A 25,283-nucleotide genomic window follows, 5' to 3' on the forward strand; every position below is an offset into this window, starting at 1 on the left:
ATAAATGCCTGATTTTTTTTTTTTTTTAAATTCATTTCTTTGGACACCTGAATACAGACTGCTCTAACTATGGAGTGAAACTTTGGACTTGCTGAGGGACTTCAAGGTTCAGCTGTCAGCCTGGGGGTTTTTAAATAGAACAAACTTGCCCTCGCTGGTGTTTCTAAGTGGTTAGAGCATCAGGCTGTGCACCGAAGGTTCTCGGGTTCAATTCTCAGCCAAGAGCACATACCTGGGTTGTAGGTTTGATCTTAGCCCTCGTCAGGGCATGTGTGGGAAGTAACCAATCGGTGTGTCTCTCTCACATTGATATTTCTCTTCTTTCTCTTTCTCTCTCCCTTCCTCCCCCTGCTCCCTTCCACTCTCTCTAAAAAAAAAAAAAAAAAAAAAAAAAAAAAGGAAAAAATATCTTCAGGTGAGAATTAACAAAAAAACTAAAATAAAATAGAACAAAATTTTTTTAATTATAAAAATTTCCAGATACAAGAATATATCTATCACACAGACACAATGTTATCAAGATTTTTACCACATTTGCTTAAGCTATTCCTTTTCCTTTTGCTGACATATTTCAGAGCAAGTCCAAGACATCAAGTTCATTAAACAATATACATCTCAATATGTATCATTTTTAAAAGAGAAATTTTCTTTTATAATCATAATGCAATTATCTAATTTAGGAGAATTAATAATTCTTTTGTTCACAGGCTTTTGGAGTAAAATAATTCATACAGAATTATATACTATAAAAAACACTGCCTTAGAATAGCCATATTCTGTAGACTCAAACAATTTAAAAATGAAATTTAGTATGTTCTGAAATGCAAGGTACTGAGCTACCATTCAACTAAAGCTGGGTTCAAAAGTGCCTAAGACAACTCTTAAAAAAAAACACAGTATAAAGATTTTAGTCATTGCACATTATTTTAATAAAAAAAAAAACTGCTTTATACAAATATACAGATCTCAAATTGTAACATTAAAATACAGAATACCATAAAGTGGCTATGTAAGTTTTCCTAATTGAGACAGACTTTCTGTCACATTTTGACATTTATGATTATTAACACATAATAAACACAAGAAGTATAGATTTCCAACCTCATGATTAATAAATTCCTTTGCGAACGAATGAAGGTACAATCATCAAAAGGGGAAACAGTTGGCAAGTTAGATAGCCCTGCCTACATTGTGTTAATGTGAGTAAAAGACACAGCAGGAGTTATAAGGAACTGTAGTTAAATATTCAAAGTAGGGGCGATATAGCTTTCTCAGACTTCTACCAATGATTATATCCTTGATATATAAACATCCTTAAATATAAAATAGTTCAGATTACATCTATATTTATTCCACATGACAATTTCTTAATGTATTACTCTGATGTATATTTTTGAACTGGAGTCATATACAAAGAAATAATGAGAAATCCTTAAAAAATATTATTCACAAGTCAAATTATGCTTAAAAATTAAAAGGTCTATGGAAAACAATGTGTGGGCAAGAAATATTGGGAGAAATTCTTCCACAAATAGTAGCTGTCTTGTCTTATAACACAAAATAAAAACAAAACTTCCTACAATTAAACTCACAGACCTAAATTAGCTGAACTAGAGTGACAAAGTCAAAGCTAGTCTTTTATTTGCACATTCATTTGATAAAACAAATCACACTGAAAACAAAAAAACACCAAAAAAACAAAAACACAAACCCTCCTGTGCAGAACTGGTGATTCCTCTCAGCACTTAAAGGAAGACAACTGTTACACAGCTCTTTTTTAAAGAAAGCAGTATATCCAGGAAACTGACAGAATGTTACTCATAAAATTCCATAAAAGCTGTAAAGCTGCCAAGAGTTGATGGCATTTAAGGACAGTAAAAGATTGTACTGTTTATACTCATTGATGGACTTTGTGCCAACATTTAAAACTATGCTTTTCATCGACTATAGACGAAACACTGAGGAAATACAATATTACATCATACCCCAGGACAGTTATTACATCTGTATAAAGAAATCACTAAAGAGTTACTTGTTATTTTAAATAAAGTTCTGTCTAGGCATCAGACTTTAATCTAAATGCTGACAGTGCCTAATTTCAACTCCCGAGATAAACAAAAATAGCTTACGTATCAAGATAAATTCTCTTTGGCCGCAATGGATACCATTTTCTCTGGGGGCAGTCTTTAGTTTGCTTTCTTTTCAGTACCACGTTAGTGGTTTTGCTGGTAGAAGTCTCTGTTGGTGTGGTTTCTATTTGTGTTATAAAGCTCTCAGGTTTAACATCTGGCTCCCTATAACAACTGGAAAAGACTTCTTGGTGGATTCTCTGGAGTTGGATAACAGGCTGCATCTTCAAAACTTGGGAAAATCCATCTCCTTGTTCAATTAATGCAGGCAAGGACTTAAAAAAGTAAACAAACAATAATACTCAAAATTAATCTCAGGTTAAAACAGAAATACACAGCTGCTGGCGTGATTGCCCCTAACCGCCTCTACCTCAGCCGCTGCCACTTTGTGGCTTTGTCTGGAAGGATGTCCGGAAGATGTCCAGGCTAATTAGCATATTACCCTTTCATTAGTATAGAAGATATTAAGACTCCAATTTGATATGCTATATACTATAGTGGTTAACAATATAAGCTCTGGAGCCAAATAACCAGAGTTTAAATCCTGGCTGAGTTACTTATTTGGGCAATCTAGTTAGCCTCTCTGTGCCTCAGTTTCTTCAGCTGTAAAATAGGGAAATAGCAGTACCTATCTCATAGGGTTATTGGAAGGATAATGAGGTAATATATGTAAAGCAGTTAAATGGTACCTGATCCATGCTAAATGCTCACTAAATGTTAGCTGGTATTATTATCCAAAATCATTTGTTGGACTGCTAACTCTCAGAACTCAAAAATATAACCAACCTTTAAAGAAGCCAGGTATAATACTGGCACACAGTAGGTATCTAATAAATGGTAGTTATTCTGAATGTCACTGTTGCCTAATTAAGTCATTAATGACCTATTTTAAAAACTACTAAGAATTCCTACTACAATAGACTAAAACACATATGGCTGCTAAAAGCAAATACCTAGCTACAGATTTTGTTCATTTTATAATTTTTTAGCATATAGCTTTTACCTTCATGGCTTCACTGATCTCCTTAGCTACTGTTTCTCCTCTGCATCTCAAATTTTCCACACGAGAGGCTGCAAAGAAACCGCCAAACAGTATTTTACATTTTTAAATCTGATAACATCATAAAAGACATGCAGATGCTACCTAGATAAACATCTGTCAGGACCATTCACCTTAGTTCAAGCTTTCTTAGGATAGTTTATAATCTATTAAAACAAGTATCCTTTTAAATTTATCTAGATACATAAGACTAAAAACATAAGAACAGTAGAGTAAAAGAAAGTTATACACATAAGATGATAGACAACAAGAGTTGTATTATGAGTAGTCTTAACACTGTGACTCCAGAAGAAAGCATGTTTGTTCCTATATTATTTACCATTATGTTTAACATCTTCAAGCCCTATCATCACATTTAAAATAAACATGGGCTAATATTTGATATTTATACTATTCTGAATTTTATAAAAATAAAACATATTTGGACTTTCGAGTTTGTATTCACACTGCATCAAAGATACCTAAATGGAACTTCTGGAATAGATTGTGGGTAGTATATTAATTTTTCTTTTCTTACTTCTTTGGTGCTTTTCTAATTCCAAATATATTTTATTTTCTTTTAACCTCTGTTATAAGTGTTCACGGCTACTTCATAACAGACCTGCATGCATATTCAGGGATAAAACCTAAAACTCCAAGAGAAACCAGAAATGTGAAAAATCATTCTATTATGAAATTGTCTACAAATTAGTTTTTAGTCACTAGAAATTTCCTTTTTATTTCCAGTGTCCTGACCGGGAATCAAACCTGAGACCCTTTGGTGCACAGGAGGACACTCTAACCAACTGAGCCACACCAGCCAGGGCAGAAATTTCATAAAGTCTAGGCAAACAAGTACATAACTATGTTAGAAGGACTATAACTTTATCAGCTTCAAGAGACTGGCAAATAAGTCAAGAAAATAATTTCTTTTATAGCTGCTATTTTCCTTTTCTGACTTTCCTTAGCTCAAAAAAGTGAGAACACTTCTAGAAAAAAAGGAAATGAATAGTAAAAGCAAATGAGAGAAAGAAGGCACTCAAAGTTGAAAGCAGGCCCCGAAAGAGCAGTCACTCAAAGGTGACATGATGGGCTCAAGAAAGGGTTCTCAACCATTTTTGTTACCAGAAATTTCTTTTGAAATCCAATGAAGCCCATAGACCCCTTCTCAGAATACTTTTTTAATGTACTGGTTTTTTAAATTGACATATAATTTACATACAGTGAAATATATATCTTAAGCTTAGCATTCAATCACCTTTAACAAATATATTCCAGGATGGACATTTCCATCACTCCAGAAAATTCTTTTGTTCCCCTTCCCCAGTCAACCTTCTTTATAGGAAGCATCCATTCATGTGATTTCTATCATTACACATTAGTTTTGCTTACTCTAGAATTTCAGAATGTTTTAAAATAAAATTTAAAAATATGATTATTTAAAAGTTCTGTCCTGATCGGTTTGGCTCAGTGGATAGAGCGTCGGCCTGCGGACTCAAGGGTCCCAGGTTCAATTCCGGTTAGGGGCATGTACCTTGGATGCAGGCGCATCCCCAGTGGGGGTGTGCAGGAGGCAGCTGATTGGTGTTTCTCTCTCATCGATGTTTCTGACTCTCTATCCCTCTCCCTTCCTCTCTGTAAAAAAATCAATAAAATATATTTTTTTAAAAAGTTGTATATGTAACATGTGTCCGTTTACTAATGATTTAAATAACATCATCAAATAGCAGGTCTAATAATTACTGTAATATGAAAATAATGAGTATAAACAATATTGTGAAGTATCTGCAACAACTGAAATTAAAAATATCTGTGGCTTCTAGTAGCAAAAAGAGTTACAGGTATGGCTAGTATCACCACCATTTCCTGCATTCTAAATGGAAAGGAAATGCTAAATTTCAGTTTGAGGTTAGTAAAAATAGCAATGTAATTTTTTTCCTACCCAAGCCTATAGTCCCCTATATTCTAATAATTGTATTTATTGTACACATGAAGATGCAATGAGCATATTACTTGAAAATATATCTAACACACTGTTTAAAAATAAGTTTATCCTGTTTCCCAACTATGCAGACACTCCGCATTCTTGAGCAAGGTAGTTACATGTGTTTATGTGTAGGTGTGGATATAAAGTCATCAAGCTGTGCACTGTATGTACACCCTAATACAGTATATACACGCATACACATAATAACGAACAAAATCTTTTTAAATATTTACTCTTAAAAAAAATATATTTACTCTAGAAAATTGTCCTACTTTTATGTATAGGGCAAGACAATCATATTCTTCTTCATTGTTATTGCATGGTTTACAAAAGAATCTATCATCCAAGGTATCCTTAATTTTTTAAAAACACGTGCTACTTTTTAATTGTCTATAAACCCATATTGATGGACAACAACAACTGTTCTCCATCTGCTGCACAAGCAATGACAATGTAAAAAGTACCAAGAGTAGTTTGGGTTTGTGTGTAAAAAGGAGTCAGGCCCCAGGCTTAGATAATTATAAACATATGTTCACACATAAATGTCTGGTGGAATATTCTAAAGTTGTGCTGGACATATAAGACATTCAGTATTCTTATCTCCTGACTACAAAATGCCAGCTGTACCCCCCTATTACTGTGGTTAACCCAACACTTTCCAACCCCCACTTTTTCAAAATATATTTTTATTGATTTCAGAGAGGAAAGAGAGATAGCAACATCAATGAGAGAGAATCACTGATTGGCTGCCTCTTGCACGCCCCCTACTGGGGATCGAGCCCGCCACCCAGGCATGTACCCTTGACCAAAATCGAACCCGGGACCCTTCAGTCCACAGGCCCAACTCTCTGAACCCCCACTTTTCCAAAAGGACCACTAGGGGGCAGTACTGCCTCCAGTGAGAATCAAGCTGTTCATTATTTATCAGAACTTGCTTGGGAACAAGAATCTCATTTTCTCAACCTTGGACTCCCCAGTGTTGAACACAGTGCTTGGCATGTAGAGTGCTCCACATGTATGATGGACAAGGCTATGATAGAGGGTTCTGTGGAGGCACAAAGGAGGGTGAGGTCAATCCAACAGGGGAATTGAAAGGAGTAAAAGCTTTACAGGTGTTACAAAGAGTCACCTTAAACAGATTTGGTGCTGGAGGCTGGAGAGGAGGCGGGGTAGGAGGTAGGGTGGAGGAGGAAGTGCTATGCCAAAACAAGGGAATAAATCAAGAAAGAAGAAAACACAGGAACCAGGAAACATGATTCCAAACATTAGAGAAGGAAAGGAAATTCCCAAGGTGATGAGGAAAGGAACAGACAGGATATAAGTTTTGCACCAGGCCTAGAGAGCAACCAGTCCAGATTAGAACAGGAAGACAAAAGGCTCCCAGAGGAATACCTCAAGAAAAAGAAAAAGGTTTTAAAAATGGATTTGATGGATAACCTGAAGTGTTTACCACAGTGAGAGGAATTTTACAGTCCTACTGGAGTGTACAGGAAAGAATTGATAGACACGAAAGCAAACAAAGCAAATAGAAAACTAAAGCAATTAACATTACAAATATTAATACTGCTGTTCTTACGTTTTTGGTTTTTTACAAAGGGAGAGATTAAAAGTGAAGCTAATCAGTATAGATTATTCTTTTGAGAAATTAGGTGTCAAAAAGTAAAAGAGAGTTCAGAGAAGAGAAACACAATAGCATGAAAACTTTCCCTAACTGATCCTCTGACAGCCCATCCCTATAGTAGTACAAGCTGGCAAACACTGTCAATCAATCTTATGTAATACCTTTAGCAACCCTGTGAGGCAAGCAGGTTTCATTAGCCTCCTTTTATAGATAAGGAAACAAGCTGCAAGAGCTGAAAAATGTACCCAGAATTGAATAGAAGTGGAACCATACTTCCTCGAATCCAAAACACTTGCTCTTCTATGTTCTATAACTTTCCAAAACATCACTTTGTCAAAAATCATACTATACTCATAAGAATTAAATCTAAAAGTGGTCAAAAATCAGCTCCAACATAATGAAATCCTTTTTTTTTTTAAAGTATGTTTTTATTGATTTCAGAGAGGACGGGAGAGGAAGAGAGAGACAGAAACATCAATGATTAAAGAATCATTGATCTGCTGACTCCTGCACACCCCCTACAGAAATTGAGCCCGCAACCAGGAATGTGCCCTTGACCAAAATCGAACCCAGGACCCTTCAGTCTGCAAGTTGACACTGTCCACTGAGCCAAACCAGTTATGGCATGAAAACCTCTTGAAATAAAAACATATTATGCCTAGTAAAGAATTAAAATTAGAACAATTCTATAGTTAAATCTATTTTAACTATTAATATTACAGTATGTTTAAGTTAAGTGAATTAAATTCCTTTAATTGAAAACTAAAAAGAATCAATAATTTTAAGAATAAAACCAAATACACAAAGATTAAAAATATAGTATATAAAGGGGAGAAAAACAAATACAAAAATGATCACTAAATATGTGACTGTTATCTGTAAATGCATCAAAAAAACATTTTCCAACATTAATATCTGCTTCAGAAATTTTAAAATATATAAACTTTTCACTCACTCTCAAGATTATTTTGTAACTAGTAAGAACATATAGATACTCCTGATATACAAACACTTAACTCAAGACTATCTCCATGCCAATGGCTGGTCACTGCCCTGAAAGAGATGGAGCCACACACATTCCCAATGGCTTTCTCTCCACAGCCTTGATGGGAATATCTTCATGGCACCACTATTTACCCTCTCATCATACACAAAGGTGTTTAGAGATCCCAAATCCTATTTAGACAACATGTAGTAAAACTAATGTGCATCTGAAATGGGAAATTCGTAATATTTTTCATCATAAATATAGTAGTTCAGCTACTTGACTGATTAAACAGGTCTTTAAAGGTTGGCCTAGAAACTTATCCATTTATAATACCACTAGCGGCCCGGTGCATGAAATTTGTGCACTAGAGGGGGGGGGGCTCAGCCTGGCCTGCACCCTCTCAGTCTGGACAACCCAAGGGGATGTCCGGCTGCTGGCTTAGGCCCACTCCCTGTGTCCCCCTCGCAGTCCAGGACCCCTCGCTCCTTACCGCCCACCTGCTCACTGCTCCCACCACCACCGCTGCGCTCACCAGCCATAAGCCTGGTTTCTGGCTGAGCGGTGTCCCCCAGGAGGTCAGTGCACACCAGTCGTTCTGGTCGTTCCGCCGTAACAGTTGCTTAGGCTTCTAGTAAATGATAAATTTGTTTTTTTCAGGGGGAAATGCATTTCAAATGCCAAAGCTCAGGTTAATTATGAATTCTTGAAACATAACAATTTATATGTGGGTGGCTACCTGTAAAAATGCTGGCAGTGGCTTAAGCAAGTTGGCATTATTAGGAAGAAGAGGAACTGGCTCTTAAGTCCTCTGCTTATAGGGTCAGCAAAAGAACTGGAAGTATCATCAAGTCTACTGCAGAGAACCTTAAAATAGCTCCTTGTCATCACTACGTGTTTAGTGAAGGACGAGGGGGAAAAGTCTCTTTAATTAACTTCAAAGAACATTTTGAAAAAGAAGACAATATGGGAGCAATTATTAGTTTTATTAGTAGGATCCCAAAAGATTATGAAAACTCATCCGATTGGTAGACAGCTAATCAGAAGATTGATGCAAGGATATTAAAAAAACAAGTTTGTTCTTTAAAATGTGGAAGTTAAGCACCCTTGAAGATACTGCCTTCCCTAGTCACTGGCTTTCTAAAACATAGGGAAATGAAAAAGTGGAAGTGAAAGATTGAGTAATCAACCTAGTTTTGCTTTCAGGTCACTGGACTGACTAAACTAGGAAACATAAAATTCCAAAAGCCTGCAAAAATTCAGAAATTCATCAAAAAAGTGTTAACTGAGTGCTTCCTTTCTATTTCCAATGTATTTTAGAGCATGAGTGAGCACGCATGTACATGAGCAGACATAACATAGAATGGCTGGCTTGCACTGGTTCTAAAGGAGTAACTAAAAACATAAGAACCATGGAGTAAAGCAGCATTCCTGGTAAAAATGAAACCAGAAACTGAGCTGTGATTTGTGACTTTCTGGAAGATAACCCTACGCTACAACTTAAACAGATCTGTAGCGGGTGTGTAACCTTCTGCATCCGCTCCCACCTGCACCCCGCCAGCTCCTTCAGTACTGTCTCTCTCTTAAGGCACCAAAGACTTTCAAACTCCTACCTGTGTTATCTAGCCTTAGCCTTAGCCTGTAATGCTCTTTCCCTCTATTCCCTCCACTACCGCCTCAGTGGTCTTTTGTTCCATAAATACTCAAGCCCAGTCTTAATGTAGAAACTTGTTCTAGCTCTTCTCTCTAACTGAAAAGCTCTTCCTCTTGTCACAAGATAAATTCCTTCTTGTTACTTCCTCAGAAAAGTGTTTCCCATACCTAAACAACCACTCTAGTGCTGATATTATTTATTTTTAGATTTGTTTATACTCTTCTGTTCCCACGAGAATGTAAGATCCAAAGAGCAAGGATCTTGTCTGTGTTGGCCACCATTATATTCTCCACATTGAGAACAGTTCTGGCCTATAGCAGACACTCAATAAACATACTGACTATGTAGATGAAGAGTGGTCATTCAGTATTTATTGAGCATGGTGCCATATGCTGGCTACATAATGCAAACTCAAGAAAGCTCATGGACTTTTCAGTTTTATTAAAGACCATAAGCAAGGGAACACACAAATACTTGCATATTGTAACAAATGCTATTAAGGAAATAAGTGTTATGATTGAGAATTGAGAAGAAGCTATTTTAATTAGGGTGGTTAGAGCAAAAAGGTACGTGCCTGAAATGAATTTGGAGAGGTAGGTTGGGAGCCAGATTATGTAAGGGGAATGCCAAGAAGTTTGAAGTTTATTGTATATTTTAAAATTGGAAGCTTTTAGGATTTTAAGCAGAGAATGAAAGCTGATTTGTGTTTTTAGAAGTATCTTAGACTTCTAGTCAAGTTGACTTGAGGTTCACAAACTCCCCATCTTTTTCCAAAACATCATTGAATGAATATAGAAAATTTCAAAAGAATATCCCAAGTATACACACAATTAATATTTCTATGAACAAAAAAAAAAAAAGAAAATTATACTAAATCGGTTAAGTCAAATATCATGCCCACAGACATGCACCCTAGGCTTAAACAATTTTGTGGATGAATCTTATCCACTCTTTGAAAAAAACAAATAACCTCTATGTTTACAAACTGTCCTATGAGAGCATGAATACGAAGGATCCACTCAGCTTGAGGATAGTGGTTACTTCTGAAGAGGGAGTGGAATGGGATGGTGGAGGCTACAAAGAAAGTTTCAGCTATAGCCATACCTTTTAGTTCCTGAAAAGGTCTGAAGCAAGCTTGGCAAAATGTGAACAGCCCTCAAGTATGAGTGGTAGGTACAAAGATGCCATTATGTTGTACTCCATATTTTCTATGTTTGATATATTTGAAATAATTTTTTAAAAATCAATTGTGCCTGATGTCTACACAATGAAATGGAAGACAGCAAGAGTGAAACAGGAAGCCCTTCTAGAAAACATGTGTACAAATCCTGGCTAGAGTAATGGTGACCGAGACTCGAGGTGATAATAATGAGATGAAGTAGATTAAAGTAAGATGATATTTCCATGGAATAATTTGTGGAACTTATTGATAAACTGGATATGAGGAGCTCAGAAGAGGAAAAACTCAAGGTTAACTTATGGCTAAAGCAATGTGTACATGAAGGTGCCATTTTATCCGACGGAGAAAACTGGGAAAGGAACCAGTTAGAGGGCACGATAGAATCCTATTTTATGTTCATCTCCTATTTCTTCCACTCAGACATAAGCTCTTTATGGGGAGCATCTGTCTACTTTACCTTACCTCTGTATTCCCTAAAGTTCCTAACATAACTATGCCAAACCAATGTTATACAGTATACACTGCCTATGTTCAGTTGCTCCTCTGTATCTGGGATTCTACATCCATGGATTCAACCATAGATGAAAAAAAAGTTACATTGTTGCTTACATGTACGATATAGGTAGGCCTGTGATAATTGTGTCTGTACTAAACATGTATGGACTTTTTTTCTCATTACTCCCCTAAGCAATATAGTATAACAATTATTTACACAGCACTTACATTGTATTAGATATAATAAGTAATTTAGAGATAATTAAATTATACAGAAGGATGTGAGCAGATTATGTAAAGGATTTACGCATCTGTGGATTTTTATATCTGCGGGGGGTCCTGGAACCAATCCTCCCAGTAACCGAGGGAAGACTACATTGTTTTGAAAACCAGACAACCTTTTTATTTTATTTTATTTTTTTAAAATATATTTTATTGATTTTTTACAGAGAGGAAGGGAGAGAGAGAGAGAGTTAGAAACATCGGTGAGAGAGAAACATCGATCAGCTGCCTCCTGCACATCTCCTACTGGGGATATGCCCGCAACCCAGGTACATGCCCTTGACCGGAATCGAACCTGGGACCTTTTAGTCCGCAGGCCGATGCTCCATCCACTGAGCCAAACCGGTTTCGGCAAGACAACCTTTTTAAAAAGTATCAGCTTTCAAAAACACGTGATATCACTTAATAGTCCAGTAACAAAAAGAAACTTTCAAGAAGTTCCAATAAGTTTTCTCATGCAGCTTATTTAGATTTTTATGTTCCATATAAATTTGTTTTCCACATTAAGCCATTTTAATTAATTTCATATGATTTTACCAGCTAGATACATTATAAGCTATGCAATATTAAAAGGCAAACCATTGTAAATGGGATAAAATTTATAATAGGGTTATTATTACATAGCATCTCCTTACCAATTACTATTCATGTATTTTAGTTATACAGAGCCCCTTATCTCATATGATTCATAAACGACCTCAAATAAGTAGGCAGGAACGTTTCTGTAATATTTAGAGTTGGTATTCACACCGAAAGCATTAGGTCCCTTATCATAAGGAAACTAATGCTTGAAGTGACTTGTCAGAGGGTGTACAGCCAGCTAATATAACTGCAAGCTAATTTTGCTGTGCTTAAAGAGCTGATGCTATTCTAAGCTTATAAACATTATGAAAATGTATAATGACCAAATCTCCTCAAAATTTATCCAGAAGATAGACTCTAATTATTCCTTTGCTTACTTTTGAAGTCAGAATCATATGATCAGAGATTTTTCTAATACCATTATTGGAATGGTAGGAATAAAACCATGTAGACCTTCAAGGGATCATTAAAGCAAATCTGTTTTCCTTCCTAAGATAAAAAGGTCACCAAGTTTCTTTAGAGGGAATTAACTGTGTCTAAAAAGTCATAATACTTGAGAATATTATGATACCACAAGTTTCGATTCTTATTTTTATGTTGCTCAAAACCAAAACAAGTATATTTCAACCACTGCATTTGGCAACTATCCCTTTTTGGTGAACCATGACAACTAAGCATTAAGTCTAGGTCAATTTTTATTTCAAACACAGTGAATGCTGTGATTTTAAGCACTTCCAGAGTATCTTTATGCTTGTAGTTCCCCTTCGTAATTTATTCCATTAACTTGGGGGTTTAAGGGAGGGCAAGGAGACCTTTCTGGTAGTTCAGAATTCAACAAAAGTAAGGTCCTCAAAGCCATACATATAACTATCCCTTACAAATTAATCAGGTCTTAACAATTTTTTTAATACCTCAGAAGCAGTACTTTTGCATGCCATAAGTAAATTCCAAAAGGTTTCTTGGGAAAATTGTTACAAATTTTTAAATGTGAGAATGGAGCCACTTAAAAATATAATGATCCCACATTTTTAGCAATGCCACTTGTTTCTGGGTTTACATAACTTTTTATCAATTTGATTTCTCTGTTTTAGAGGATGGATCTAAATGGAAACAGAATTGAGTTGAAAGGTGTCATAAGTGTGTACATCTCTTCTTAAGTTCAACATTGTATTTTTAGTGGATTTTATTTTGTAAAGAATAAAAACCAATGAAGGCGACACTGGGAAGTGACACCATGAGTACTTCAATAGTTCAACTCTGGCCATAGTGCAAAGTTAGAGATGGGAGAGTATTATAATAAAAGTTAGAGACTGGAAAGCTGTTATAATAGTCTAGGTCAGGAGAAAGCTTTATAAAGCCCAGATTTCTGGGTCCTATTCCTAGAGTCAGTAGGTTTAGAGCAACTTCTCATATCCTTAGTAAAGAGCTAAACATGGCTGGCTGGTAGTGAGTTGGAGCATCAAAGAGAAGATACCCTTGATGCTGACACCTTTAAAGGAGTATCAGGAACCCATAAAAGTTACAAGCTGATTCTGCATTTTTACCACAAATGAACAGACTCACCTGGATCAGGGTCATATTTTAGGTCCAATGGGCGTACAACAGGGTGGTATTCCTTCTAAACATAATATAAATTAAAACAGATTTAATTTCACCATTTAATGCCTCATATAAACATTTTCTTCAGCTAATGTAAGCAAATGTACTATTAGTTGTACCATTCTTTTGCCCCCCCAAAAACCTCCCAAAATGAAATCCTGCAAATCTTTAGGAAAGGGAGAGGAAAAGAAAAGATCAACCTAAGTCTGAACTATACCTTTTATAGTATTGCCACCTACTGCATACACTAAGAAATTACACCATAAAAAATTTAAGACAAGCAATCAAGCTAATTAAAGGCACAGAGACTAAATTTTGTGTTTCAAGTACTAGGTAGTCTCCAAATTATGAGTGAACTGTTTTTCAAAAGTTCACTTTAAGACAAGGGTTTGGAACTCAGAACTCATATTCCCACAGAAACTGTTTTTAAAGGTGGCTGCCACTGCCATGTCAGCACATTAAAGCCTACATATCCTGTGATACACTAGACTACAGTCGCAGAATTACAGGAACAGGATCCACAATTCAGGCAAAAAGAAAGAGGAAAATCTTCCTCCTTCTCTTGCCCAAAGCTAGCAAGAGCCAAGAAGGTTTTTTAAAAAGCTGTCTTGGGAGCTGGGGACTGGGGGTGGTGGTGGAGGGACTGAGCAAGAGAGAAAAGAAGCTGTCTTAGAATAGAAGTAATCCTGTTATTTGCAGATTTTTAATATTTCCTACAACTTTTGTGATATGCTATGTTAGTACAGTTTTGGTAATATTATATTTAAAATCTTTTTATTGAAATATTAATGTTTATTGCATATAACATTATACTTAAAATCGTTTTTCTTGAAAACAAAAAAATAATAAATAAAAAATAAATTTACAAAAAGAAGCTGTCTTGTCCTAGCCGGTTTGGCTTGGTGGATAGAGCATCAGCCTGCGGACTGAAGGGTCCCAGGTTCAAGTCCGGTCAAGGGCATATGCCAGGGTTGTGGGCTTGATCCCCAGTGGGAGTGTGCAGGAGGCAGCCGATCAATGATTCTCTCTCATCATTGATCTCTCTCTCTCTCTCTCTCTCCTTCTCCCTTCTTTTCTGAAATCAATAAAAATATATGTTTAAGAAAAGTGGAGTCTATGTCCTCTCTTTAAAAATTAAAAAATAAAACAAATAAAAATAAAAAAAGAAACTGTCTTTAGTATCTTCACCCCATCCATTTTGCATCACTTTTAAACTTCTACAGCAGTACCTTGATTAGGCCTGCCAACTTTCTTTCTTTTATGCAATACTGATTACTAGGTTTTTTCCAGGGAAGAAGGGGTAGTTAATAGGAAAGGAGACACATTTTTAATGTCTTTCCTAAGAAAACTTTAAAAAGGGGGTGGGGAATGAAGTAGAGTATTTCTTTGAAGAATAAGTGCTACAGAAGAAAAAAGGAAAAATTCTGCTTATAAATATTTTTTCTCATAGAATGACTAAAATATTTTAGATAAAGTACCTGCCTTTACTGTCTAAAACAATTCCTGAAAGGAAAGTAATCAAAAGATTTTTATGTATGCTCATTTTAAAAACTAAGGGAAAAGAGTAGATCACAATGTAAAACAACATGTACTTCTAGCTGTAGAGGCCAAAGCCACTTCCCCGCAAACCTACTTTTGATCCATCATGACTTTGGGAGCTAAACAAATTACACACAATTCATAAAGCAAATTTCAGTATTACGAAAAGGTACTCAGTTTTCACCATGAATTTAACTAAAGGGTCTTCCAAAATATGTACTCATCTATACTTATAATAGGGTAATATGCAAATTGGTTGGGATGCTGTCACATAACGACCCATCAGCAGGAGGGCGGGGCAGCAAGCTACCTGCAGCAGAGAGCTACAGGAGGGTGGAGCAGCAAACTACTCGAGCACAGATTTGTGTGCAGGGCCACTGGTATACATATAATATGCTAAACACAAATGACAAATAGAAAGAAAAGCCTTAAAAAATAAATTTCTCTTTTTTTTCCTTCCTGGTATCAGAATTATAAAGTCATTGTCAATCTTCCATCTTCAAAGTCTATGATAGCATGTTAGAACAGGAAAGTCTTCAAGAGACAAAAACAATAGTAATTGAAGGAAAAATAAAAATGTCATTTATCTCTACATGAATTCTATACTTTAATTTTTTATTGTAGTTATACAGACACAACATAAACTTTACTATTTTAAAGATAAATCATCTTACCAGAATTTCTTGTTTTGCTTTTATAATTTTTATGACACATTCAAGGATCTTTCTGGGATACTGCTTACGTTTTGTGGCTAAGTCTACTATGATTTCATCAAAGTGATCTTCAAGTTCTTTGATATCAGAATCTATTTAAAGAAAAAAAACATATCAAAAAAATTTCTTAAAACACTGTTTATATTCTACATAGACATGTAATGTAATTAAATTAAATTTAGAAAACACAAAGTAATTAAGGAAAACAAATATGGCAAGTTAGTGGATGCCCTCACTTTGGTGATTGATTCATTCATATATTGAACAATTGATTAATCAGAGAAACCTTTTTTTAAAAAATACTAAATATTAACTTCTATTATAATACTTAGTTATAGGGGGAAAGAGGCCCGGCCAGTTAGCTCAGTTGTTTAGAGCATCATCCCAATATGCCAAGGTTGCAGTTCAATCTCAGGTCAAGGCACATATAAGAAGCAACCAATGGCCCTGACTGGTTTTGCTCAGTGGATAGAGCATCAGCCTGTGGACTGAAGGGTCCTGAGTTCAAATCCCATCAAGGGCACATGCCTGAGCTGTGGGCTCAATCCCCAGTAGGGGCCATGCAGGAGGAGGCAGCCGATCAATGATTCTCTCTCATCATTGATATTTCTCTTGCTCTTTCCCTCTCCCGTCCTGTCTAAAATCATTAAAAATATTTTCTTTTTTTAAAAAAGCAAATGCATAAATACGTGGAGAAAAAAAAAATCAATGTTTCTCTCTCCCTTTCTCTCTAAAATCAATAAATTTTTTTAAAGTTTTATTAAATACTAAAGGTCATCAGCTTAACTGGTCTTATAGCTTGTGTTCTGCTATGTCAAAGCTTCATTAGTGAGAAGAACCATATGTATTTTTTGGAACCCTTTTTAGACACTTCTGATATATATCAGCATATATTTACATATTGGGTAGAGATAACTGAGGTGCAGTATGGCCTTTCATTTATGTAACAAATATTAAGTCCAGCTAAATTACTTATTTTGAAGATTATTAAAAGAGATATGGTCATTTCTTACTTTGAAACGTCATTTAAATGAGCAGCCTCCCCTAAATTTTAATTTATCCATTTGAAAAGTTTAATCGCTAACCTGAAAGGAAGAATGTACTATTTCACAATCAGCTAAAAAAGAAAAAATCAAGTCTCCCAGCTAAATCTTCTATGTAAGGAAGAAAATGGTTTCATAGCGCCACCTAATGATAAAGCTATAAAAGTGAAATTTATAAACAATTTGAGCAGGGAAGAGTCATTAATTCAACAAATATTTAGTGGGTGCCTACTGTGTGTCAAGCTAAGTGTTAAAAACATAGTAATGAGAAAAAAATATAGTCCCTGCTTTCAAGGAACTTACATTTAAATTTTTAAATGTGCCTGGTCAATCGTCCTAAAATCAAGTCCACTCAGGGTAGTTAAGGGGCAGAAAAGTTGCTTTCACTTATATATATATTCCTATGTTCCCTATATTCATTCATTTACTCATTCATTTGTTTGTCTACTCATTTATACAATGATCTCAGGGAATAAAATAGACAAAAACCTCTGCCCTTGTGAAGCTTACTTATTGCTTTTATGTTTCAAGATCAGATACAAATCCTATTAATTCTCTCTGCTGAACATCTCTTGCACCTTTTCCTTTCTCTCCTTTCCCACTGTCATAGGGCAGATCTTCACGGTATGATGCTGTACTACTGCAATAACCTCCCTTAGGTTCGCCTGCCTTGAATGTTTCCGTTCTCCAATTCATCCGCACACAGAGCCAGCAGTTAGCTTTCGTGTAAGTTCTACTTTAAAAGCCTTCACCAGTCCTGGCCAGTTTGGCTCAGTGGATAGAGTATCAGCCTGCGGACCGAAGGGTCCCAGGTTCGATTCCAGTCAAGGGCACATGCCTGGGTTGCAGGCTCGGTCCAATGTGCAGGAGGCAGCCAATCAATGATTCCCTCTCATCATTGATGTTTCTGTCTCTCTCTTCCTCTCCCTTCCTCTCCGAAATCAGTAAAAATACATTAGGAAAAAAAAAAGCCTTCACCAGTTCCCCATTATCTACAACAGTGGTTCTCAACCTGTGGGTCGCAACCCCTTTGGCGGTCAAATGACCCTTTCACAGGGGTCGCCTAAGACCATCCTGCATATCAGATATTTACATTACAATTCATAACAGGAGCAACATGACAGTTATGAAGTAGCAATGAAAATAATTTTATGGTTGGGTCACAACATGAGGAACTGTATTTAAAGGGCCCGAAGGTTGAGAACCACTGACCTCAAGGTAAAGTACACATTCTTCAGCACATCCCAGAGGGCTCTGTGATCTGGCCCCACCTTATCTTTCTGACCATATCCGCCATTCGTTTTCCCAATTCACTTCTGACATTTTCAAAACGTAGCACTCCTTTGTGCCTTTGCACATGCTGTTTCCTCTCCTTGAAACGTCCTTCCTACTTCCTTTCTGTCTAGCACATTCTCATTTATTACATGCATTTAACAACCTAGTGTGTTATGTCTATTCCCACTTCCCAAAGAGTACAGTGTCCTTGTCCATTTCCTTCCATTAACGATGAGTTGCTAAATAGTAAGGACTATGTCCTTGCATCTATTTCCTGGCATTTGGCATAGTGGTTGACATTTATCAAGAGCCCATGAAAAAAACAGATTATAACTATTTTCCCTCACAGTTATAAGGGGGAAAGGGGACAAAGATATACATACTCCACCCAGGTTACCAACCTGTCAGGAAATATATGTGTTAATCTATAAGTTGATTAATCCTATTGCTAAAGGCAGTCTGTGCCAATCAATAAAGCAATTCCAAAGTGACCTTAGAGAAAAAGAGTCAGATAAAGACACAGTAAAGGCTGTATAGCTTGAACTTCTAGATGGTTCTGATGCACTCCCTCTTCCCTACAATTACTCTAATAATATTTGAGAAATCCAATGTTACTGTCTTTAATGTCTTAATACATAAACCAGAAAGTACAATATAGTAACTCTGAGGAGATAACTACTACATAGGGATGTGCAAAAGTAGGCTTATAGTTGTGAGTACACAAAAGTTTATTCTTGTATTATTATTTATTAATTATTATATTATTTGTTTGTATTACAACTGTAAACCCACTTTTGCTTATCCCTGTAATAATCCCAAGTCTTCTGGGCAAAGTATTATCTCAATGTTGAGAAAAAATTACAACCACAGAGGGTTATTTGGTGGGCTTGGAATCCGCTCAAGGGTATCTGAATAATCAGAACAGTTAAAAGTGGTATTAAACTATGCTGGTCAGATCTCTATAATACCACTATGGGGACAGACAAAACACGCTGGCCCACTTCTCAGGACACTGCTGAAGAACTGTGCTTCTTTTCCCACACTGATCATTATTATTTTTCTGATTTTTTTCTTCCTACACTGAACATTTTCTTTCTACCCAAAACTTGGATTTCTTTAGATATGTCAATAACATTAGTTAGGGTACAATCAAGTCTGCTTTGGACCAGGAAAATGTTGTCTTTTTAAGGAGGTCTCTCTAAATATTGATCTCATACTTGACATAGTATTCTTATAGTTTAACTTCACATTTCTAAGGGTACTTCAGTGTCTAAGGATCACTTGTAAAAATACAACTTGATTCATAAGGTATTAATCATAGGAATTCTCTGGGCCTTTTTCTTCATCTGGGGATAGTTTCACAGTATTTTCCAAGCAACTATTGACAAGGGTACTTTTAAAGATTGATCTGATGAAAGTCTCGTTGAGATGCCAGACAGAAATATAAAGATCAAGGTACCTACTGTGTTGTTTTCCTCAGATTACAACCAATAGTCTTCTAGATTAGTTTTCTCTCCCCCCTCCCAGTAAAATACATTTTAAAGAGAACATGAAAATGAGGACTCAAAATAAAATAGCTACAAAAATAACTCAGAAATTAGCAACCAAAGGAGAAAGTTACATCACTTACCCCTGAAACAATCATCTGAAGCTTCTTGCCATGCCTGCCCATTAATGCTGACATTCTCTTGCACAGCAGATTCAAAAGTCTGCAATACATTCACAATAGTAATGTCACTAAAAATAACTTTAAATACTGAATTTAAACATTTTGGCAAGATAATCTGTTTGTTTTTGTTAATCCTCGCCGAGGATACTTTTTCCATTGATTGCTAGAATGGAAGGGAAAGAAGGTGGGAAGAGAGAGAAACATTGATGTGAGAGAGACACATGGATTGGTTGCCTCCCAACATGCCCCAACCGGGGGCGGGGATCACACCTACAACCCAGGTACGTGCTACCCTTGACTGGACTCAAACCCTTTGGCGTGTAGGCCAACACTCTAACCACTGAGCAATGCCTGCCAGGGCATAATTTCAGATTTGTGAAAGAGAATATTTAAAAAGTGGCAGACTAGCCTATTAGTATACTATTTTCAATGAAGATTCCATTGCAATTAATTCTACCTACACTTTCACTGATAGCCATTAAGCTACCTATGAGATAATTCAATCCAAAATTTTAGAATATTCTTTCAAACAAAAATATATATACTTCTTAAATGAAATAAAAAAATAAAAGCTAACAAATTTGGGCTCAGTTGAATCTCAAGAGTGTAAGTACTACATATACTGTGAATGAACGTCATTGTTAACAAGAAGAAAAATATATATGCTTAAAAGAAAGTGAAATTATGTCTGCTTTATAAAGGGCTGTATTTTTTAGAGATGTATACTGAAATATGTAGGATGAAATGACATGACATCTCGAATTTGTGTGAAAATTAGAAGTAACAAATTTTTGATAACTGTTAAATTTGGTGATGGATATATGGGTGTTCACTGTACTAGTCTATTTTTTTGTAGGGGAAGGCAGAGAGGGTTGGTGGGTGGAAGGTAATCAACCAAAGACCTTATATGCATACATGCATAACCCATGGACACAGATAATAGGGTGCTGAAGGCCTGGAGCAGGGGTAGGGGGGGTGAGGGCGGGCTGGAGGGAGTCAATGGGGCGAAAAAGGGACATATATAATACTTTCAACAATAAAGAATTATTTTTTTAAATGTTAATACATTAAAAAATAAAGGACTGCCCTGGCCAGTGTTGCTCAATGGTATCAGCCTGCAAACTTAAGGGTCAGGGGTTCAATTCACTTCCCAGCCCTGTTCGGGGCATGTGCAGGAGGCAACCAATCAATGTGTTTCTCTCACATCGATGTTTCTCTCTCTCTTGCCCCCCCCCCCACGATCCCCGCCTCCACTCTTTTTCAATGGTAAAAAAATCCTAGGGTGAGGATTAACAAAAAGTAAAAAGAAAATAAAAGATTAAAGGAATATGGAAGCACCACTAAAATTTTGAATGCACATACCCTATTATCTAACAACTAGAGGCCCAGTGCACAAAATTCATGCACGGGTAGAGTCCCTAGACCTGGCCGGAGATCAGGGCCGATCTGTGGGGCAATCAGCAGGGTGAACAGGGGGCTCCCACTAGCACCCACCTTGACTGGCCTGGGGCCTGCAGGCTGGGGACAGCTCCTGTGTTGAGTGTCTGCCCCTTGGTGGTCAGTGCATATCATAGCAACCGGTCATCTCATTATATAGGATGAGAATAGTCCTTTAGGTTAGGATACATTGCTAGAAGTGAGATCCTATATAATAAAGCCTAATATGCAAATTGACCAAACGGCTGAACGACCGGTTGCTATGATACATAATGACCACCAAGGGGCAGACACTCATCACAGGAGCTGCCCCCTGGTGGTCAGTGTGCTCCCACAGGGGGAGCACTGCTCAGCCAGAAACAGGGCTCATGGCTGGCAAGCTAGTGGCGGGAGCCTCTCCCGCGTCCACAGCAGCACTAAGGACCCCTTGGGGGTCCCAGACTGCGAGAGGTCACAGGCCAGGCTGAGGGTCCGCGCCGCGCCCCCCCCCCCCCCGCCCCAGTGCACAAATGTCATGCACTGGGCCTCTAGTAAGAACATAAAGAGGATGCACTAGGAAAGTTTCTTTTAGCACTGTTTGAAATTATAAAATACTGAGGAGAAAAATCACAAAATTTAAATTCAAAATTAGAAGAATGGTTAAATATTCAATATATCCATACCATGCAATACTTAAAAAGAATGAAGTATATTTGTACATAATACTGACAGACATATTTGGTAAAAGAAAAAAAAATGGGGGAGAGCAGGTTGCTAACAATACAACAGCATGACACTTAATGTTTAAAACAAAACAAAACGGCCCGAACCAATATGCTCAATTAATATTTGACAAAGGAGGCAAGAACATACAATGGAGCCAAGATAGTCTCTTCAACAAATGGTGCTGGGAAAATTGGACAGATATATGCAAGAAAATGAAACTAGACCACCAACTTACACCATACACAAAAATAAACTCAAAATGGATAAAGGACTTAAATGTACGACAGGAAACCATAAAAATTCTAGAAGAATCCAAAGGCCACAAAATCTCAGACATATGCCGAAGCAATTTCTTCACTGATACAGCGCCTAGGGCACTTGAAACTAAAGAAAAAATGAACAAATGGGACTACATCAAAATAAAAAGCTTCTGCACAGCAAAAGAAACCATCAACAAAACAACGAGAAAACCCACTGTGTGGGAAAACATATTTGCCAATGTCATATCTGATAAGGGCCTCATCTCCAAAATTTATAGGGAACTCATACAACTTAACAAAAGGAAGATAAACAATCCAATCAAAAAATGGGCAAAGGACCTAAATAGACACCTTTCAAAAGAGGACATTCAGAAAGCCAAGAGACATATGAAAACATGCTCAAAGTCACTAATCATCCGAGAGATGCAAATCAAAACAGCAATGAGGTACCATCTCACACCGGCCAGACTGGCTATCATCAACAAATCAACAAACGACAAGTGCTGGAGAGGATGTGGAGAAAAAGGAACACTTGTGCACTGCTGGTGGGAATGCAGACTGGTGCAGCCACTATGGAAGACAGTATGGAGTTTCCTCAAAAAACTGAAAATGGAACTCCCATTTGACCCTGTGATCCCACTTCTAGGAATATATCCCAAGAAACCAGAAACACCAATCAGAAAGGATATATGCACCCCTATGTTCATAGCAGCACAATTCACCATAGCTAAGATCTGGAAACAGCCTAAGTGCCCATCAGTAGATGAATGGATTAGAAAACTGTGGTACATCTACACGATGGAATACTATGCTGCTGTAAAAAAGAAGGAACTCTTACCATTTGCAACGTCATGGATGGAACTGGAGAGCATTATGCTAAGTGAAATAAGCCAGTCAATAAAGGAAAAATACCACATGATCTCACTCATTCATGGACAATAGAGACCATTATAAACTTTTGAACAATAATAGATACAGAGGCAGAGCTGCCTCAAACAGATTGTCAAACTGCAGCGGGAAGGCTGGGGAGGGTTGGGGGGCAGGAGGTAGGGGGGTAAGAGATCAACTAAAGGACTTGTATGCATGCATATAAGCATAACCAATGGACATAAGACACTGGGTGATAGGGGAGGCTAGGGGACTGTCTAGGGCGGGGGGATAAAATGGACACATATGTAATACCCTTTGTAATACTTTAAGCAATAAAAAAATTAAAAAAATAAAATAAAATAAAACAAAACAAAATACAGAAAGAGAGGGGGAAAGAGAGAAAGTGAGAGAGAGAGATGTAAAACCATAAAGAAGGGTGTAGAAGGATTATAACCTCTATGTACCCTCCAAAATAGTAAATTCTTTCCAGGAAAGAAGAGGGATGGGGAAGGGAAATTCAAAGACTTTGCTTTATGTTTTTGTTTTGTTTTTTTACAATGAGGATATATTTGGTATTCTGTATAATTAAAAATAAGCATAAATCAAATAATGCATAATTATGAAATAAAGTACGTTATTTTACACTTTAAAATTTTTATAGAGTAAAATATTTACTTTATATGTGGACTTCCAAGGATTATCTGGGAATACAAATTGTCATTGTAGTATTGGCACAATCGTACCAATACTACTTTTTTAAGAAAATCTGTTACGATATTATGTGGTTTTAGACAGAGGTACATGAACATAATTAAAGCCTCTGCCTTCTATTTGTTCTCCTATTTAAAATAAAACACAAGTCGATTCCCTTGGTCGTTTACCTTCGCAGTTCCTAGAAACTCTAAGATCGTTACACAATAGAACAGTCTCCTTCCCAAGAAACCACTGAGAGCGTCTTTTCTTCCCTTGGTTACAGGAGGGAATAAGAGCCACTGTTTACACAAAACGGGAAGGCAGCACAGCTCGGGGAGTATTTCTTCATTCGCCTTCCACTTCACCTTTATTTTTATCGTTTGCATTGTGATCATTCACACTCACTGGCGTGCTGCATTTAAAATTTTTAAACTCTTTTTTTCTACATATAAAATGTGTGCTTTGTTATTTATGACAGCCACCAATCCATTTGTTGTACCTTTCCTCCTCAAAAAAAAAAAAAAAAACTATCTTCAAAGGCTTTATTTACAAAATATTTGAGAAAGGAACGGGAAATGTGCTCTAAGGGCCAGTTATGATCTTAGGAGAAGTTTATAATCAAGACAGCTTCCTTATCTGGTTTAGACGTATAGGGGAGATGTTTTCACTCTCTTCACAAGATATTCTTAAAACACAGGCAAACGGAAAGGCCAAAAGCTAGCCTGGTGCCCGACTGACTTCCAGGATTCCCGTTCCCGGAGAAATCCTCCGGGGTCTGCGGGCACGCGAACCGGGCGCTGCCAGGCCTGGAAAGGCGGCTCGCCCCAAAGAAGATGAGCTGTACGTTTCGGACACCAAATGCGAAAAGCCGGGCACTGACAAAAGCACGAAAAATATCTCCTTCGGGTTTTTAAAAGTATTATTATTCAATTAAAACGCTATCTTGGTCATAGTGGGTTAAGTAAAACATGTTACTGCAGTGAACTTCACCTGTCTTTTCTAGCTTTTAATAAGTTACCTACATAGCTCGCCTTGTTCTTTTCTATTGGGCAGCGTGGGTCTCTCTAGGTAATTAATGCCCGGCGGCCACTACATCTATTTCGTCCCCTCGCGCTCCTCGGGCTGCTCTTCCTGCGCGTGGGCACCGCTAAATCTGCCCGCGCAGCCTCTCGAGCCCCGAGACCGGGGAAGAGGGTGAAACGACAAGTGCCGGCTACTGGGCCCGTACCCACTGCGCGTCTCGCAGCGCGGGCTCCCGAATCTCCTCCGGCAGCGCGTCCCCGAGCTGTCGCACGAAGCGGCCGCACAGTTCCACCAGCTCCAGCACGGCCTGCTTCGAGGTGCAGCGCACGCGGAAGTCCTCGCGGGGAGTAGCGGGGCCCGGGGTGCGGTCTTCTGTCCCGGCCGCTCGCTCCACGTCCCGCGGAGGCGAAAGGCTCACCAACTCGGAAGCCCCCGCCATTTTCCCAGTTTGAAGCGGGGGCGGGAACTCTGCGAGCGGAAGCGAGTGCCACCGGGCGAAAGTG

At 37.4% G+C, this 25,283-nt stretch overlaps 1 protein-coding gene across 3 annotated transcripts; it reads right to left on the minus strand.

The window, feature by feature from the left end:
* Positions 1-892: 892 nt before the first annotated feature.
* On the minus strand, positions 893-25,219 carry NSL1 (NSL1 component of MIS12 kinetochore complex). Of its 3 annotated transcripts, none has more exons than XM_059674629.1 (6): positions 24,986-25,219; positions 19,754-19,832; positions 15,767-15,897; positions 13,518-13,572; positions 3,133-3,200; positions 893-2,404 (listed from the first exon to the last, which is right to left on the minus strand). In XM_059674629.1, exons 1-6 carry the CDS (start codon positions 25,217-25,219, stop codon positions 2,126-2,128), a joined length of 846 nt encoding a protein of 281 aa, XP_059530612.1. In that variant the 3' UTR covers positions 893-2,125. The 3 variants fall into 3 exon arrangements, 2 of the variants coding, with proteins under 2 accessions (XP_059530612.1, XP_059530613.1); XR_009449890.1 differs by lacking the exon at positions 893-2,404 and adding an exon at positions 3,651-3,815; XM_059674630.1 differs by lacking the exons at positions 893-2,404; positions 3,133-3,200 and adding an exon at positions 8,319-10,254.
* Between the last annotated feature and the right edge of the window lie 64 nt (positions 25,220-25,283).

This window comes from Myotis daubentonii, chromosome 18, assembly GCF_963259705.1.
Source record: "Myotis daubentonii chromosome 18, mMyoDau2.1, whole genome shotgun sequence".
Lineage (NCBI taxonomy): Eukaryota > Metazoa > Chordata > Mammalia > Chiroptera > Vespertilionidae > Myotis > Myotis daubentonii.

Bases quoted from the DNA above. Each gene is read 5' to 3' on its own strand.
- NSL1 (XM_059674629.1), bottom strand. From the start codon at position 25,219: ATGGCGGGGGCTTCCGAGTTGGTGAGCCTTTCGCCTCCGCGGGACGTG. The intron at 19,833-24,985 runs GTACGGGCCCAG...AATGTATTGCAG, and splicing joins CGCTGCGAGACGCGCAGTGG to ACTTTTGAATCTGCTGTGCA. The intron at 13,573-15,766 runs GTAAGATGATTT...TATTATGTTTAG, and splicing joins AAGCAAAACAAGAAATTCTG to AAGGAATACCACCCTGTTGT.